Here is a 19,628-nt window from a genome sequence, read left to right as displayed (position 1 = left end):
ATTATCCTGTTTACCTTTTGCCTCTGGGCTCTTCCTGTTCTCTTACTTCTGTAAATCTTACTCTTACTCTGTGGCTTGCTGTGTAGCTAGGTGGCTGGCCCCTGGAGTCCTCCTCCTTCTCTGGCTCCTCCTTTTTTCTGGGTCCCAGATTTCTCCTTCTATGTATTCTCTCTGCCTGCCAGCCATGTCTATCCTTTCTCCTGCATTGACACCAGCTGTTCAGCTCTTTATTAGACCATCAGGTGTTTTATACAGGCACGGTAAGCAACACAGCTTCACAGAGCTAAACAAATGCAACATAAACAAAAATAACACTCCTTAAAACAGAGGATGGTGGCTGACATTAACTTCAGACCTCTACATACACATGCACACCCACACCTGTGCCTACACATGTGTGAACACTCATACACATAAAAATGGAAAAAGAAGAAATGAAAAGGAAAAATAACCAGAGCTCTTTGACTGGCATTGAAGGACTGTAAAAATGTGTCAGGTTGATGTCTGCCCCCCAAGAATCCTGGGATGGGAGAGACATGGAGATTAATGATGGAAGAGCAAGCATGACAATTCGAGGTACCCACAGTGGGGTCTGAGGACAGCACAGTGGCAGAGAGCAGAGACACAGAGACCCATGGTGCCATCCGGGCATTTGTCACACAGCAGGCCTTTCCACTGAACCTCCAAGGGTCAAGGGCCAGAGTAGGTGGGATGGGTAAAGGCATCGTCTGAATGTGGGGACAGAAATGAGGTGAGTTTGGGCTTCTGCACACAGCGTTTCCCTGAAGTTCAGCCTTCACTGTAGCTAGAGTTTTCCTGCCTTGCCCACAGTCAGGACAAATCTCTGTCTACCGCCAGGCCCCCAGCCGCTCAGACCCAACTAAGTAAACACAGAGACTTATATTGCTTACAAACTGTTCTTATAGCTTAAATTAATCCATTTCCATTAATCTATACCTTGCCACGTGGCTCGTGGCTCACCGAAATCTTCACATGCTGCTGGTCATGGTGGCGGCTGGCAGTGACTCCCTCCACCTTCCTGTTCTCTCCTTTCTCCTCTCTGTTAGTCCCGCCTATACTTCCTGCCTCGCCACTGGCCAATCAGTGTTTTATTTATTGACCAATCAGAGCAATTTGACATACAGACCATCCCACAGCACTTCACAGTGGTTAGGACACAGTAAAATATGAGAACAGAAGATGGATTCAAATTTTGGATGGCCTTGACCTCCAGGCTCAGGAGACTGACCTGATTCTACAGACCATGAGAAGCCACTGAGAACTCTTCCAGGGAGCAGTGGCATCCAGCCTGTGCTTTAGAACCATTCTCAAGGTGACGTAGGTGGTAGACAGGAAAGATTAGGCTGGAGGCCGGGAGAGTCGTTACAAAGGTTTTGGAATGGCCATGTAAAGAGGCAGTGGAGCCAGCGGCCGGCCCCATTTGTTAGCTAAAGCGATGGTCCTTGGCAACCCATTTTCCCTTGCTTTAAAGCACTATGGAAGCTAGAAACACCTCCTCTTCTCTGCATCCATCTCTTCTCGTTCTCTTTATTTAACAGAGATGTATTGCCTATTTGCTGTCTACCAAGCTCTGGAGCTATCCCAGGGAACAAGACAAACTTTCTATTCATGTGGAAGTTACCATCTGGAGTGGAGTGGAGAGAGAGAGTGGGGGGAGGGGTTATTTTAGATAGAAAATCGGGGAAGACATTACTGATTAGTGTCACAAGAAAAAGATGCCGCTGGGCGGTGGTGGCGCATGCCTTTAATCCCAGCACTCAGGAGGCAGAGGCAGGCGGACCTCTGTGTGTTTGAGGCCAACCTGGTCTACAAAGCAAGTTCCAGGAAAGGCACAAAGCTACACAGAGAAACTCTGTCTTGAAAAACAAACAAACAAAACAGAAAAAGATACCATTGAAATGATATGTCAGCCATGGGGAGGCTTGCTAGTGCAGGAAAGTTCCAAGCAGATGGAGCAGTATATGCGAAGTCCAGAGGCAGGGAGTTCTTGGCATGCCTGAAGCAAAGCGATGTGGTCAGGAAGGCTGGTGTGTACTTGGAAGGAAGCAGCGGCAGATGAATCAGGGGAGCTGCCTGTGGCTGGAGTGGCGGGTATTAGAGACCAAAGTCAGACTGGACTTTGTAGTGTAGGTGAAGATCAGAAGTCATGGGGGGCTTGAAAAGAGGAATGACGTGCTGGGATGGATTAAAGGTTGGCTCTGTGTGGAAAACAGACTAGGGGTTCACGGGAGAAGGAAACCTCAGGAGGCACAGCTAGGAGACAGAGGCATGGATGGTGAGTACCATCCGTGGGGAGCGGCTGCACTGTTAAGAAATGCTGTGGAGGAAGCCGGGGACAGGCTGCCATAGGATTTGGAAGTGAGTGAAGAGCATTTGCCATGCGTTTGTGTTAGTGAGGGCTGGAAGGGGAGCAGCTGACCTGTCTGAATGTGGGGACAGAAATGAGGTGAGTTTGGGCTCCTGCACACAGCGTTTCCCTGAAGTTCAGCCTTCACAGTGGTTAGGACACAGTAAAATATGAGAACAGAAGATGAATTCAAATTTTGGATGGCCTTGACCGCCAGGCTCAGGAGACTGACCTGATTCTACAGACCATGAGTGGAGCTACAGTTATGGGAGTTGGTGGAGTTCTGTTTTCCTATGAGACAGGAAAGATTCATCTAGGAGGGAGAGACAGACAAAGGAAGAGCTCCAGGAAGGAAGCCTTGGAAGCCCGCAGTGCGCAGAGAGGCAGCCGATGAGCCAGTCACCAAAACAGAGTGGAGATGTAAACAAGGGTGAGACAAGACAAGGGGCCAAGAGACAAAGTAACTGGGGAGAAGGGACCCCATGTGGATCGTTAATCTCTGTGTCTCAGGAGTCCTGGGGGCAGACTTCCACCTGACGCCTTTTTACAGTCCTAATGCCAGTCAAAGAACTCTGGTTATTTTCCTTTCTCTTTTGTCTTTTTCCATTTTCATGTGTAGGTGGTGTGCAAGTGTGTGTATGAGTGTTCACACATGTGTAGGCACAGGTGTGGGTGTGCATGTGCATGTGGAGGTCTGACGTTAACGTCAGCCACCATCCTCAATTGCTTCAAAGAGCTTTGCTCGTAGAAAGAAACTGCATGAAGTCAAGCAAGGAAGTTCTGTTTTATTCTAGAAGCTCTTGGTACCTTAAAATGAAGTAAAAAACAGAGTGGTGGATTTCACTTTATGTGGAAAATAAAGTTGAAGGCATGAATTAGTCATCTATAGGCCCATAACAAAGCACCCCAAAACTCCGATGCTTAAAACAAACTGCCGTTCATTCAGCTTATGATTTGGGTGGGTCAGTAGCTTGAGTTCTGCTGGATGGTTCTTCTGGTCCACGCTGGCTGATGTTATCTGGAGTTACCAGCACATCCATCAGGTGATAGAAACTGAGTCAACGAGGCTTTGGTGCCTGCAGCCTTGCCTGGGGTGGCCCAGGACACTAGTCCTCTCTCCACAAGGGCCCATGTTTCAGCAGGCTAGTTCCAGCAGACTTTTCCACAAGGGGGTTCTGAGGGTCCAAGGGCAGCAAGAAGAACAGCCCCCAACACAAACGTTGCTCAAGTCTCTGCTTCTGTCATGCTTCTTTCCTTCCTATTGACCAACCGAGTCACGTGGTCAAGTTCAGCGACGCTGTGGAAGACCTCCCAAAGTTTGCTTGCACGGAGGTGTGAACAACGTTGGGACAGGTACTGCAGTGGTCTCCCTGGCACAGGAGAGCAAGCCGAGCAGAGTCAGAGCATGTGCAGACAAAGGGTTCACATAGAGGACTCATCCCTTTGTGACTTAGAGCATCATTCTCATGCTGATCCTTGCCAAGCACAATAAGGTCTTGTTGACAACTTCTCACCCCTTTACAAGAAACTGGAAAGGAAGACTTACTAAATTAAGGTACTGATGTAGCACTTCTAGGAAGAATAAAAATTCTTTCCTACCTATTGAAATTGAGTCATTTAAATCGTGTAGGGATTGATTTTTGAAATTTGTTTGAAAACAAGTACTTCTTGAGTTAGCAAGGAGTCACCTCTTGGTAATTAAGTTCAATTATGTATTACCTTTTTTTATTAAGAAATATTAGCTTATGGAATGGAGAGAAAGGGAGCATTTCTACACTGCAGCATGGTTTCTCTGTCTGCTTCATTATTTCATCATAAAAGTGTAATTTTCCTAAGGGCTAGCTGTATCTTTGCCCAGGTTGTCACATGAACCTCATCTCTTTTCACATATGTCTGATCATGAAAGTCTAAGATCATTTGTGGAGATTGTGTTCATGTATAGTGTATGCATGTTTGAGTGTGTGCGTGCGTCCACATTCATGCGGAGGCCAAAGGTCAATATCAGATGTCTTCCTCTATGGCTCTCCTCCTCCTTCTCCTGTTTTATTCACTGAACCCAGTGCTTACCAGTTGGGTAGATTAGTTGGCCATCAAGCCCTAGGGTTGCATGTGTCTCTGTCCCTGCACTCGGGTTACAGATATGCACCACCAAACACAGGTTCTCTTGCTTCATGGCAGGCACCTTACCAACTGAGCCTTCTCCCCAGCCCCATTTTAAGTACCAAATCTAAGAGCAAACCCATTATGAATCAGGCTTCTGGTGTCCCCATCTTGCCACATCCGCTTCCTCATTCCGGCTACCTGTAGACTGACTGTAGGCCCTCCCAGAATGGGTCTGCTAGATGAATCCCCAAATTTTGCAAGTGAAAACCAATGATTTAATAATTATTGATATTCTTACATTTTTAAAGATTCTTTAAAAACAGAAGACTGAGTATTCTGTCATTTCTGGGCTACCTGATAGGTGTTCCAGTCCCCTTTCCACTGTCTGGAGACTTGGTGATGTTATTTTGTTTGTCTGTGGCTGAGATTAATGGGCCAGGCCAAGGTTGATGGGTAGTCAACCTCATAGGACCAGCTGTTGGAAAAGGACTCTTACATTAGTGATGAGCCATACTGTTTAGGAATTGGTTAGTCCCCACACACGTTCCACATCTGCCCGCAGTTCCAGAAAAGGGACCGTTGAGTTCTGTAACCTTAAATCTCAGTATCACAGCTGACATGTATTTGCTTTCAAAGGTAATTTATTAGTGTCATGTGCACACATACACTACACACACACTTTCTTTTTTGACCAGGAGTTTGGAGTTGATACTCACTGTAAACAGAGGTATAGAGACAGAAACAAAGAATAAAGCAGATTGAATTTTTCTCCACAGAAATGTGCTCGCTGACATCTCTCCTCAGAGTGAGAGAAACATCAGAAGATTCTTTCAGGATCAAATGGGGAAAGGGAGTTAAAATGTTACAAAAATCACTAAACAGCTTACAAATGTAAAATAGACCACAAAACACTTTCCCCTCCCCCACCCTCCCGAGTTAAATGAAAATCTTTTTATTCAATAAAACCAGCTGGAGAGTAGGTGCTGTTAGCGCTCAGATTCTGAAAACAATTCAAGGGCATATGTCTCCTCTCTTGTCTCTCTGTCTCTGTCTCTATCCCTCTGTGTGTGTACCTTCTCCCACAACCAGCATTCAGTGGTCAAATAGCTGTTGGGGACTCTATCTATCTATCTATCTATCTATCTATCTATCTATCTATCCACACACACACACACAGACATAGATATAAAGTATATATTCAATCACTTAATGCCTGATCTATATTTCCCACTTTTATAGTACTAATGTAGCAAAATGTTGAAATGTTTTTCAGCCACATAAGTTCGAAGATGCTGCATTAAGTGAAACAAAATGAATCCATGGCAGAACTGATCAGAGCCTCTGGCATGCTGCCACAGTTAGAGGTAGCCAAAGACAGAAGGCAGAAACCATTTCACAAGCCCTGTGTCTAGATGTTTAGTTCTTGCGTGCTGTAGAACATACTTGGCAGGTGCTGCCTCATCCCAGACAGCCTAACCTTCACTATTGGTGACTTGTAGAGTTCTGTCTCAGTTAGGGTTTCTGTGGCTTTGATGAAACACCATAACCCAAAAGCAAGAAAGGGTGTGTTTGGCTTACACCTCCACACTGCTGTTCATCATAGCAGTAAGTCAGGACAGGAACTCAAGCAGGGCAGGAACTTGGAGGCAGGAGCTGATGCAGACAGAGGCCGTGGAGGGGTGCTACTTGCTCAGCCTGCTTTATTATAGAAGCCAGGACCACCAGCCCAGGGATGGCACCACCCACAGTGGGCTGGACCCTCCCCATCGATCACTAATTAAGAAAATGCTCTACAGCCAGATCCTAGGGAGGCATTTTCTCAATTGAGGTTCCCTCCTTTCAGATAACTAGTTTGTGTGTCAAGTCGACATAGGACTAAGCAGCACAGGTGCCAACATGCACAGAACCGAGCATTCTAAATCACACAGGTGGTGGAAGAGGAAGAGGAGAAGGAAGAAGGGTGTGTGTGCTGGAATACACAGCTCCCCGCAGTGATCAAGGCATTGAGTCCAGGCAGTTTTCCAGTGTGGGCATTAGTGGGCTGTGTTTCTAAATGGGGACAGCTGATGGTAGAAGAACAAGAGATCTCTAGGTATTTATCCCCTGATCATCTTCCGCTCAGGGAGGTCAGTACTTTTGCTTAATCTACCCCCAGGCTGTGAGGCCTGAGGGAGCGCACACCTCCAGAGGCAGCACAGTCTCCAGAGCCCATTTTCCCAGAGTTCTGGAGGGAGAATACCGTGCTGAGGAAGGATGAAGGTCCTAGGACGCACTCCCGTCTGAGCAAGAAGGATGACTGAGACATTGAAGCGAGGGTGTGCTGGGGGGAGGGGCACTTGTCAAGCCTCGCTTAGCCCTGGACACCACTCTCGGCCTCCATAACTCACATTCCTCACTTTCTGACCAAGGTGGACCATCTTCAAATGGGATCACTATTATGACCAGTGACCAGGTTTGGAGGCACTCAACATAGTCCCAGGCACATAGTAGGTCCCCCAGCTCTTTGTCCTCAGCTGTCAATATATCTGGCGCAATGCTCTGCACAGAAAAGGCAACAAAATGTTTTTCCTGGAGGACTGGGCAGCTCAAATAAGCGCTTCAAAATACAAGTAGTAACTAGTCGAGAGTGTGCAAGTGTGGCCAGCTGGTAGAGTGAAGACCCATAATGGGAAGACTTAATCTGTAGTAGTCATGTGTGTCTGTGCTGTGGCGAACAGCCCAAGAGAACCATGTTTATGCATGGCCGCAGATGCTCACATGACTCAAACATTCAGCATCCAGAGAGCTGTGTGAAAGGAGGGTGTGCCACACAGTGTCACTACTGTCTCCGCAGTCGCCGAGATAGGTGACAGATTAATGAAACAGAGCTGGGACTGAGGGCCGGGCTCACTGAACTTGTCTAGAGAGCCCAGAACAGTAAATGCACTTCAGAACAGCCGGCCACCTCACCAGGGAGCAAGTGTGGGTGAGTGTGGGTGGCTGTTGTTTCTTTTGTCCCTTGTATCATTTCTTCTTTGCCACTGAAACGGGAATGAAAGGCTGCAGACATAAACTGTGCAAATAAAATAACCTTGAGAGGAGGCTGTTCCAGCCGAAACTTACTGTCTCCCCTGTTGCTATGGTTACCTTCAGCAGGTCGCCCAGTGAGAATGGCTCTGTCATCAGCAACGAATCAGGGAAGCCCAGCTCAGGGAGGCGCTCGCCCCAGAATGCAATGTCACAGCAGAAAGTGACAAAGGAGGAGTCCAGGAAGAGGAATGGTGAGAAGCCTCCCCACCAAGTACCCCTCCAACCCCTCCCGTGTACACACACACACACACACACACACACACACACACACGTACATGAACACGCACACGCACACACGCCAAGAAGAGGAACGGTGAGAAGCCTCCCCACCAAGTACCTCTCCAACCCCTCCCGTGTACACACACACACACACACACACACACACACACACACACACACACACACGTACACATACACACACGTGTACACACGCACACGCATGTTTGCACACATTTACACCCACTGTGTGCTCACCCCAGGCCTCTCTATTCTGCCCCATGAGGCCTGGAGACTGCTGTGAACTGTTGAGTAGTTTCTGTATCCTTCTCCCTGAATCAGTCCTCACTCCCTCGACCCCATATTTGTAAACAAGGGCACACTTCCTGAGGAAAAAATTCTCTTTAGAACAAAGTGATGCTTGCTTAGAGCTTTTTTCCCATTCTTGGGCAAAAGGACACGATTTCCAAGGCCAAGTCCAACAAACTGACAGGTCTCCAAAATGCTGCCCATTTTGGAAGTTTTCCTCAACTTCCTGCCTTTAACCCCTTAACAAGTTCCAGGGGTTCATTGTGTACCTGTGAGTCCAGACACTGAAAATTTAACTAATAGATCTGCCATTAAAAAAAAAGAGTATTATAATAAAAAACAAGTCAGCCAAGCTGGGTGTGGTGGCGCACGCCTTTGAACCAAGCACTCGGGAGGCAGAGTCAGTAGGATCTCTGTGAGTTCGAGGCCAGCCTGGTCTACAGAGCGAGATCCAGGAAAGGCTCCAAAGCTACACAGAGAAACCCTGTCTTAAAAAAACAAACCAAACCAACCAAACAAACAAACAAAAAACCAAGGCAGCCTTGCTGGGCATGCTGCTGTATCCAGCTGTAATTCCAGCTGCTTAGAAGCCTGAAGCAGAAGGATCCAACGTTTGAGGCTGACCTATACAACTAAGTGAGACCCTGCTTCAGAATTAAACATCACAGTGGCGGAATGCTTGCATTACCCAGATTCAGCCCTCAGTGTTTCTAATTAATTAATTAGTTAATAATTAATTAATTTAGCTGTCTGACTGATTCTCCCGGGCTACTTAAATGTTCCGTTTCACTCCTAAAGTGAGAATTAAACAAGAGAATTGTTGATATGGTATATATTTGATTGGATAGGGAGATGGAGCAGAGGAAGGAGGAAGTCAACACTGAGTGGAACTGTGGAGAAAACAGGGACCATCTTCTATCACCTGTCCAGGGCACAAAAAGAACTGAGTGCTTCGTGTGTGAATACGGCCTCTGTGGAGCGTTCAAATACCTTGTCTTGTGGTTTAGTGTCTAATCTAGAGCCAGAGTAACTAAGGCTAATTAACAAATGTTAATGTACAGACTTTTCTTGTTTTCTGCCAGGCTTGTTGCATCCGTGGCTTCTACTCTCGTTCCCTGGTGAACGTATGAACTTGAGAAGGAAAACACACTGTTCTGCCCCCAAAATGGCCGGCATAGGTCTTTGTGGTCCCATAGCCTCGTTAATTAGCCTAGCTGCAAGATCATTTTAGAGCCCATTTCATGAAGATGTTTAAATGTATGTGAGAAGGTTGGGTGTAACAGGTAGGATTTTGAAAGAAACAAAACAAAAGAAAAAACAGCTTGATGGCAGGTTTGGTGACTCATGCCTGTAACCCCAGCATTCATGAGACAGGAGGATTGCCATGAGTTCAAAGATACCTCCCTCAATAAATAAATCAAAACAAACAAGTAAGATGCTTTTCTTAACGAGTGCAGGCACTTGACCTTCTAAACCAAATGCAATATTTTATGGGGGGGTGCATATTTAAAGGAGAATGGGTGGGGAGGTTACTTACAGGAATATGGATGAGGGGTTACTTATAGGAGCAGAAATGACTCAGAGACAGCTGCATCACCAAAACCCACCTCAGCATGGGTGGCAGCTCACAAAAGCAGGGGACCTGGAGCACACGGCACAGCCTGCAGGCAGCTCAACAGGTTGGAGCCTATCCCTTCCAAGTGACTCAAACTACCAGGCGGCTCAGCTGGTTTCTGCTTCCTCCAGGCAGCTGGTCTGGTCTTCGAGTCTTCTGTGCAGCTTGGCTTGTGTGAGAGTGATTCTCCGTAGTCTTTATTGTTTACTCTTGGGAGGGAGGAGCCTAGTGAATCCAGTCAGTTTCAGGGACTTCCTGAAGCTATTTTGAGTTACCCATAAACTGGAGACCTAAAGTGATAGTCTGCATTATCATTTTGCATAATGTCTGTGGATCAGAAACTTACTAACGGCTGGCAAGGTTGTTCTGACCTGGGGTCTGGGATAAAATCACAGTCACATTGTCTTGAGCTGTAGTGACAAACCAATGGCTCATTCCTGTGTCTACTGATGGAAGGCCACCATGACTTTCCACAGGGCTGCTTGAATAGCCTCAGAACATAGTCAATGTTTTTTCTAGAATAAGTGACCCAAGAGAGAACTAGGTAGAAGCCATCATGTTATTTTCTAACCAAGGCTTGGATGCAATGCATTGTTAATGTAACCACCATTTCTCATTCGGTTACAAAGGTCAATGCCGTCACTGTAGGTATTAGTATCAGGTGGTGAGAATGTGAGCATCTTGAAAACCTGCTGCTATGGAAGGCCTTTGCAGTAGTTGACCAGGAAGTGGATGCTGAAGGTGGCCAAACATACATGATGTAGTAAAATTACCCTCTAAAAATGCATGTGCATCTAGTGACCCTTCTGATAGAAATTCCTCTCTGTCATTGGCTGCCTGGTGACCTGGAATTTGCAAACCAGTCCACGAAACTTTAAAAATGTCCGATTATGACCCATTGTTAGATTATAAGTTGTTTTAGCTACATTATAAAATAACTACTTCTTGGTTTAATTTGACAGATCTTCTGTGATTGTAATTGACAGAATGATCTACATGCTATATTTCTCAATAATTTAAATAACATCTCAAGTCTCTTGAGCAGGTAGGAGGAAATAGTAGATGAACATACTTCGGTTACATTCATATTTTATGTAATACCTATTTTGCTTCCAAACTGCCTACTAGTTCAGTTGCTTTAACAGGCCCAATTTATCTTCCGAGCCTGCTCAATAAGCTGTCATTCTCATACCTACTTCATGAGAATATGATTTAAAAACAAGTAAATCAGCTTGCTACGGCTGGACCTGAAGCAACTTCTGTCAGCTCAGCTACGGGAGCACAAAGCCAACTTGTGTTTTGCAGCCGTCACAGCAGAATGGCTTGTCAGATGGGAGAATTCCTTTCCCAGTGTGTAGGAGGCAACGAGTGCGTGTAATTAGAGTTGTTGTCTGTTACTGTGAGTTAGTCTCTCTGGTGGTTATTTCATAGCTTTCTTTTGTTATAGACAAGTGAAAGAACAAAAAAGCCAAGTTGTTTGAGAAACAGCCTTCAGTAGAAAAAAAAAATAGAGCCACTGAAGCTGTGCGTGTGGCTAATTGACCTGGGAAACTTGTCACTTCACATAGTACAGAACGTGATAGCTTCGTCAGCAGAGACCAGGGAAGGCCGTTACCCGGGCAGTGGCCAGGCTGAAGGATTGAGGCGGAGTTTGGCCAAATTCACTTTTCTTGTTTCTAGAGGTGTAGAGAACAAATTTGCTTTTTATTGTTTTCAAATGTGTTCTGTGCCCACTTTGAAAGAATGCTTTTCTTTCTGTTTAAGTGCAACCTTTAAAGTTCTTTCCTACCTGGTGATAATACAATGACTGCATAAATAGTACAAACCTTAAATTGAAGGGTAAGCCATGGGCAGAATCCGGGAAGAACCACATACTGCTGTCTCTGCATTTTGAGATGCCTCACGTTTCAACGCTGCAGTTCCCTACAGCTTAAAACCCATGTGTTTTGCCTGGCTTTAGCGACAGCAAGTGATGAAGAGGAGGGAGCGGGTATCTTCGACAGCGCAGGCAAGGCGGCAGCCGATCCCTTTGACTCGTCTTCCGGATCTGTACAGCTCATTGCCATCAAGCCCTCAGCTCTGCCCGCAGTGCCCCCTGCCTCAGACAGGGGCCAGGAGTCCTCAGTGGCACTCAATGGCGAGGTAAGCGCCCATAACCTGGGTGGAGAGTCCAGCTGGACCCTCAGTGATCCCTCGGCATGTGGAGACAGCGTGTGTCCAGTGTCCTCAGGCTGTAGAGGCCGTTTGTACCTCTGCATGCGCCAGGCCTCAGTGATGTGAAATACAGATCATCCAGAGTGAGTTTGTTCATAGCATTTTCCACCTGCAGTGAGAGCTTAGAGCAAATCTTTAAAAGCCCGTGATTAGAAAAGCAGGTATCAGAAGGCCTCCTTTCCCCCAACCCCTTCTGAGCAGAGTCTGCAGCCTTGCTATACTGCACTCCTGCACATTTCAGCTCCCATTAGCCTCCATGTTGCTGGGGTAATAGGAGGAAGGTGAACTGAGAGGGAAGAGGAGAACATACTGTCATCTGGGCAGGGAGCTGGCCTCCAGAGACTCTGAAAGGACATTGATTCTGCTAGCAAGCTTGAAATAGCCCTGTGGTTGCTTTCTAGGTGGTGTCAATGTCAATCAACTTTCCTGGGGAGCTGGTTGAATTGGTAAAGTGCTTGCCATGAAAACCTGGGATCAGCACCCATGTGAAAGTGGGGTACACCAGTGTGCATCTGTAATTTTAGCACCCGGGAACAGAGATAGGTGGATCCCGGGGCTCACTGGTCAACCAGTCTAGTTGAATCTGTGATAAGAATTAAAAACATCTGTCACATCTATGAGAGATTTTATCAAAGAAAATTAGAGATAATAGATGATCAATAATAGGTAATAGGGAGGTAAGGGAGGTAAGGGAGAAGAGAGTTATCTCAGACAAAGAACAGGAAGTTGGGTTGAAAATGCCATCCCTCTCTCTTCCTTCAGCAGTAGAATTATCAATGAGCTAAAAGAGGGGGCCACCTGCGTGTATTTACATTATATATGTATGCACACACATGTGCGTGCACACTGTTTTCTCTGGTGTTAAAGTGTTGGGTTGACTGTTCATTTCATTTCTATCTGCTATTGTCACCTGAAGCAGGTGGGAGATTTGCAAGGTCTAAAGCCTCTTTCTCATCATGCCTCAAGGGACCTGCTGCAACCCTGTACAGCCGGGCATCACAAATGCTCATCAGGAGCTTCTTCCCCACATCCGGGACACTTGTGACAGTGTTGTATGCACCTGTATGTGTGTTGCAGGAAGAACCTCTTTCTGGCCTTACGCTGTGATGGGCTGAGGTTCTGTGATCCACATTAGCAGTACATCTCTTCCAACTTCTTTATTTTCAGTCAAAGAGACTAAAGCCCGAGGGTGAGGTGCTGACTCACGGGTGTGTTGGCGGCTGGAGTTCAGTTGCCCTGACTCCTAACTTATACTGAAGCCCGTCGTGAGAAACAGTGCTGTTATAGAGTAAGGCCTCTAGAGCTGTCTTGCCAGAGCTGGAGTCCCAGCCTGTCCACTCACTGTCTCGGTGACTTAGGCAAGTGAGTAGAGTGGAGGCCTCAGCGCCTCCATCCACAAAATGGGCCACTACACATAAAGCATTCAACATAGTGATGAGCACGTAAACACTCTATCATTAGTACTAACATTTTGTTTTTGTTATTATTCACTCATCATTGAGGAAGAGTTCATCGGTCATGCTGTGTCCTTTCTGTCCCTTAGCTCTGTGATCTTTCCTGAAGCACAGTTCTGTGTCCCCTCCCTCTGTACAAACACAAGCCATGGGAGTCGGCACTAAGGCACTGTTAACTGCCTTTGATTAGGACCATTTACCTGGTTAAGGCTCTCATTATGGCCACCATACCTGGGTCTCTTTGTCCCGGTCTGATGATATGAACATCATACAAACAGACTCTGAAATTAGGGCAGATCCCTTTCCTCCAGGCCCAGCTCCCTGTCACATGAGGAGAGCACATGAGAACCCTCATTCAGAAATGGATTCATGCCACATTTGGGCAGTTAAAGGAATGGGCCTTGCTGGCACCTCTCTCTAATTTGCTGTCTCGCAGAACTTGGCACAGACTGCAATATAACTCTTCTTCTTCCCTTAGGGATGGCTGATTTACATGTAAAGGGGGAGAAACATAACACAAAGTCATAAATTTCTCCTTTATGAATTACAGGGAACTCTTTTAAAGGTTATTTTAAAGAAAACAGGACATTCAGCCACACAAACTTTCATAGCGATCTCACTCTCAAAAAGTCATGGGTTTACAGAAATACCTCTCCTGGACAAATGGATCCTATGGAAACCCCCCTGGAGTAGAACATTTGTTCTGCTTCCCCACCACATCCATCCCAATCCACTTCAAGACTCATCCAGAGAGCCCCAGCTATGTGGACAGAGGAAGCCATACGGTTATTCAGGACTAGAGCCAGACTCGGGACACCGAGAACTAGCCAGGCAGCCGGGCTCCCACACCAGGGAACCAGAAGTAAAGGCAGAGTAAGGACAAACACAGCCAAGGCTCTTCGCTAAGGGGATACAGTCAGATATAGGATTTCAACAGTCAGGACAGATGTGGGAAGCGAGGATATAAGATAATTCAGTGAGTGTCTGATCCATTTCACATGAGGGTGATAGACGAGGGACTTTTACTATCAGGTCACAATTCCCAGAAAAGCTCTCCATGCTTCCCCTCTGGTCTTTTTGATCAGCTGACCTTGTAGGAAAAGCTTCTGGTCTGTTGCCATGCTGAGTCAGGTGTGGACCTGAGACTCCCTTCTCTCTCTGTCTCTCTCCTCCAAGGTGAACAAGGCTCTGAAGCAGAAATCGGACATCGAGCACTACCGGAACAAACTGCGTCTGAAAGCTAAGAGAAAAGGGTATTACGACTTCCCCCCAGTGGAGACAAGCAAAGGTCTGACGGAAAGGAAGATGTATGAGAAGGCCCCAAAGGAGATGGAGCCTGTTTTGGACCCAGACCCAGAAGTGTGTGCTCCCTTTGCAGAGTCTAAAAACAGGTAGACGGTGTACTTTCTGTCCTCATGTCACACGTCGGGTGAGGGCAGAGGACACCTTGGGCACTATACCCATGCTCCCTTGATCTTACCTGGGGACTTTGATCTTTGCAGGCTTTTGATCTGGGCCCCGCAAGCATGTACTCAATAATGAGTCTGAAAGAGAGTCAAACTGAAGCAGTTAAAAAAAAAATTCTGGGACAAACAACCCCAATTGTCCTTTAGCTTAATGATACTTTCAAGCCGTAGCTATTTCAGAGCTTGGTAAAATATAATTATCACCTACCTAGTTATGCAACTTCCAGATCAAGGGGCATTGCATTGTTCAATTACGCTAGCGGTTCTTGCGCAGGAAGGCAAATTTTATGCCTCCCTTCTTCGCTCAGCTTTAGTCTGTTCCTATCGCACGGAGGCTCAGCGCTCCATGCTAGCTTGTCTCATTCTCTTGTAGATCTGGTTAGTTGTCTGACACTCAGCGTCCCCCATTGAGTATCAGACAGCAGTCAAGATGTATGCTCGCGTGGTCCCATCTGTTTCTTCTCACTCATTCCTTCCATGTTCTGTGTCGGACCAGACAGCCTGATCATTGGTCATATGGAACTTAAAGCCTGGGGAGAGAGAGACAAGCACCCAGAAAGTGTGGCCACACACCCGAGGGGCACAAACCTGCAGGCTGCCGTAGCTCTGACAGGGCCTGGCCCACTGACGTAGAGCGAGGCCAAGTGGTTGGAATTGCTCTCTCTCCAGCTGTTCTTAGCTTCCGTCACAAAATACCTGAGATTGGGCAATTTATAATTGGCAGGAGTTCGTTTTCTAACCATTCTGCTGGCTAGGAAGTCCAAGACCAAGGCTCCAGAGCCTGGTAAAGGTGGTCTTGCTGTGTTAGCACATGGCGGAGGGCGGAAGGACAAAGAGTGAGAGGCAGGCTAAACTCACTTTTTTATGGTGCCATTTGTTTTAGTCACTGCTCTACTGCTGGGAAGAGACCCCATGACCGAGGCAGCTCTTATAAAAGAAAGCATTTAGTTGGGGGCTTGCTTTCAGTTTTAGAGCCTGTCCATGGTCATCATGGCAGCAAGCAGACAGGCATGATGCTGGAACAATAGCTGGGGTGCTTCACATCCTGATCTGTAAGGCAGCAGGCAGAGAGAGGGAAGAGTCTGGGCCTGGCATAGGCTTTTGAAACCTCAAAGCCCACTCCTAGTGGCACACTGCCTCCAACAAGGCCACACCTACTCCAACAAGGCCACACCCACTCCAACAAGGCCACACCTCCTCATCCTTCCCCAGCAGTTCCACCAGCTGGGGACCAAACAATCAAATATATGAGCTTATGGGGGTCATTCTCATTCAAACCACCACAACATTGATGTGCCCCATGAGACTCAGTGGCCCTATCAGTGGCCAAAGTTTCTACCTCCTAACACTGATAAAACAGCAATAAATTTTAATTGAATATTTTATTTCTTATTCATACATGCATATAGTACAATTGTATCCAAACCACCCTTCATTCCTTTTCCTCCAGTTCATTCCCATCCCCCACTTTTCCCTCTGAACTTCCTGTGTTCTCTTTTTCTCTTTCAAATTTAGTGTCTTCTGAGTTCATTTAGTGCAACCTGGATGTGTGTGGGTTTGGAACCATCTACAGGAGCATGGGTAGCCTGGGTCCCTGCAGAGAAGTGACTTTCCCTCTCCCATTAGCTAGGGGTGGGACTTCATGACCCTCTCTCCCATCCATTCTGGGATTGGGGCTGGATTGATCTAGTACAGGTCTTGTGCACACAGTCACAGTGTCCGTGAGTTCATGTGTGTAACTGCACTGTCATGTCTAGCAAATACTGTTTATCTGTTACCTCTGGCTCTTACAATCTTTCCACCTCCTCTTACTCAGTGAGGGAACCTGCTGCGGTGTAGATGTGCCATTTAGAGATGAGCACTTCACAGTCTCTTAGTCTCTGCATGTTGACCAGCTGCTGGTCTTTGAGGAGAAGCTTCTCTGATGAGGGCTGAGTGATGTACTAATCTGTGAGTATAAAAATAACTCACCGGGCGGTGGTGGCGCACGCCTTTAATCCCAGCACTCGGGAGGCAGAGCCAGGAGAATCTCTGTGAGTTCGAGGCCAGCCTGGACTACCAAGTGAGTTCCAGGAAAGGCGTAAAGCTACACAGAGAAACCCTGTCTCAAAAAACCAAAAAAAAATAAAATAACTCATGCATCTGGGGTGGAGAGATGGCTTACTAGGTGAAGGCACTTGCTGCTCTTTCAGGGGACCTGGGTTTGGTTCACAGTACTCATACAGCTGTTCGCTTTCATCTGTAACTCCAGATTCAGGGCTTCTAATGCCCTCTGGCCCCTGTGGGCACCAGGCATGCATGTGGTGCACATACACACAGGTAGAACACTGATTCACATAAAATTAGAATATTTGAAAAAGAACTCAAGGATTAACTTATTACTATGTCCATTTCGCAGAATAATAGTACTAGGTTCTCCTCCTAGGAGCTAGGACTAGGCAGCCACACAGGTTTTTGGCACAGTTAATGATACCAGGCATGGGGCCCGTCTCATGTAATGGGCTTTAAGTCCAATAAAAACACGTCTGATTCCTCTCATACCATTCCTGCCGCTGCTGCACCAGTGCACATGTCTTGATAGCTCAGTCACTGTTCTAGCTTTCAGGGTTCATAGCTAGGTAAGACCAACGATGACTGCCCTCCCCCATGTCTAAAGAACCTTCTAGCACTATGAAAGTTAGCCAGTAGGAATGAAGTCTCCAGGAGCAACCAAATTTTAACATGAATTATAGAAAAGGCAAACATTCAAAGCATGACAGCCGTCCCCAAGCTCTGTGGCTAACTAGGCACATAGTGGGCGAAGCAGTAAAGGATAGCAGAGCTGGTCACGCCCACCTCTCGTCCTTCCCTGCCTGTCTGCAGCACTTCCACACTGCGAGACCACCTCTTCCCAGGGCCCGTTCCCCCTGACGATCCCCTGGCTTTGGGCATGCTGAAACTCCATGAAGCCCAGCAGGCACCTGTTCCACACGCTAGAAAGAGTAGGGCAGAACCTGGCCTGAATGGCTATTTGCTTTGAAAATGAAAAACAAATTTAAAAACAATACCATTTAACAGAATTGGTGAGAGCAACAGAAGTTGGGAACTGGGAATAAACCGAACCAGCATAATGTATTTTCAGTAAAGAAAAAAAGGGGGAGGGGGGACTCTAAGCCAGGGCTTAATTTGCCAGGCTTGGTTGGCTGGTATGACAAACTGAGGACATAAAAATCACAGCATGACAGGGTTCACAATGCACATGTCACCGTGTTAACAGCTGTAGGAGGAGGGAAAGAAAAGATACGGATTTGACACGGAAGCTGAAAGCAACTTTATTTTGCACTGTGCTCTTGAGGAGCTCTTCATGGGTTTCTTGGCTTGAAAGTTACTGGAGAGACAACACTTTCAATGATTTTTTTAAACAAAGCTTTTCTCTGGGAGCTGTGTCTAGACTCTTCAACATAACTTCAGGCCAGCTGCCCAGCGTTCCATGATGGACTGTCGCTGCGGTGTGCATGTAGTTATCTCTGCAGGTGTCCATGGAAGAAATGATTCACTGTCCCCATAGCACCAAGAATGGTTTGACAAACCATTCAAGTGTTCACTACTTAAGGGAAAAAGATAGCCATGAGCTGGGTGAGCTGGGGAGAGGCATGAGAGCAGCATGGAAAGAGATGGGGTGGTAGAGGAGCCAACAGGAAAGGAAGGAACTTCGAGCTTGTGGCTCAGGGGTATGGCTCCCGACGGCTGCGTGCTGTGTGTGTGTTGTCACAGGTTGGAGCTCCCTGTTAATTGCTGTTCACAGCCCAACCCTCAGAGACTCGCTGTGAGCCACCCAGCTAGAGCAGGGCACAGCGACGCAATCATTGTGTGGTGTGCAGGGACATCATTACCTTCAGAGCAAAGCAACGGCGAAAAAGAAGCAAAGCCGAGATTCTCGTGTTAACTTATCACTAAATCTTTCAAAATAGTTGTCAAGGTTCTTTTTTTCCCCCTAAAACTAGTTAAAACACCCTATTTTACACTGTGCACTCTGTGAAGACATGAAGCGGGCAGGCTGACTGAGGCAGATGCTGTCTCCAGCCGGATTTATATGCTCAGCTACCTTTACACCTGCTGTCTGCGGCCTCAGTAACCCTTCTTCTGGGATTTTTCTCAGAAGCCAAAAATGCTCTGTAGCTAATGTGCTGTGGCACATCCTCAGCTGATGACAGATTAGAGCCGATAGACCAGTACCCCTGGTGAGGGATTCTGGGGTGTCAGTAACACTGTTGTAATAGCCATAGTTTCCAGCCCTGTGTTTGATGCTTATACAGGGAGCAGGTGGAGAAATCATCACCTCCCCCAAGACTACCCAACGCCTAGTGACAAAAGACTCACCTGCAAGTGCGTTTTTCAGGTGGAAACCCATACCTCAATCACCTCCTTTAGATGACCTCCAGAACCCTCATTCTAGGCCTGTATCCACCTGCCTGGATCACCATGATCCAAGAGCCAAGCATTTGACAAATGAAGATCATCCTTGAGCTTTTGGAGTCTACCATAACTGTCCAAACTCTTCCCACACCTGCTTCTTCTGCCTTGTCCACTGCATTTCTCAGATGCCACAATTTAAAGGCTTCTGCTTACACTTCCCCCTCTCTCCCTCTGACCTACCTGGTCACTGTGCACCCCATCTTTCTCCCTCTCATGGCCTGGATCTTTCCTTGAGCTCTGTGTGTGGTGTAATAAACTGTCTTTTCAATGGCAGGCATCTCTTGACATCGAACAACAATAATTAAAACACCATCCCCCACACTTTTCCAGTGAGTCTGAGCTCCAAGTATCCTAAATAT

General features: G+C 46.8%; 1 protein-coding gene across 1 annotated transcript in view; it reads left to right on the top strand.

Annotated features, from left to right (window-relative positions):
• Kiaa1549l (KIAA1549 like) overlaps positions 1 to 19,628 on the top strand; it is a 110,061-nt gene that overhangs the window by 43,402 nt on the left and 47,031 nt on the right. Inside the window, exons 12-14 of the mRNA XM_059258912.1 lie at positions 7,604 to 7,731; positions 11,641 to 11,822; positions 14,525 to 14,739. Coding sequence (XP_059114895.1) covers positions 7,604 to 7,731; positions 11,641 to 11,822; positions 14,525 to 14,739 — 525 coding nt within the window. The remainder of the gene's footprint in view (positions 1 to 7,603; positions 7,732 to 11,640; positions 11,823 to 14,524; positions 14,740 to 19,628) is intronic.

This window comes from Peromyscus eremicus, chromosome 4, assembly GCF_949786415.1.
Source record: "Peromyscus eremicus chromosome 4, PerEre_H2_v1, whole genome shotgun sequence".
NCBI classification, from domain to species: domain Eukaryota; kingdom Metazoa; phylum Chordata; class Mammalia; order Rodentia; family Cricetidae; genus Peromyscus; species Peromyscus eremicus.
Note: the sequence above shows the minus strand (reverse complement) of the source record. Positions and strands in the feature narration are given on the sequence as shown.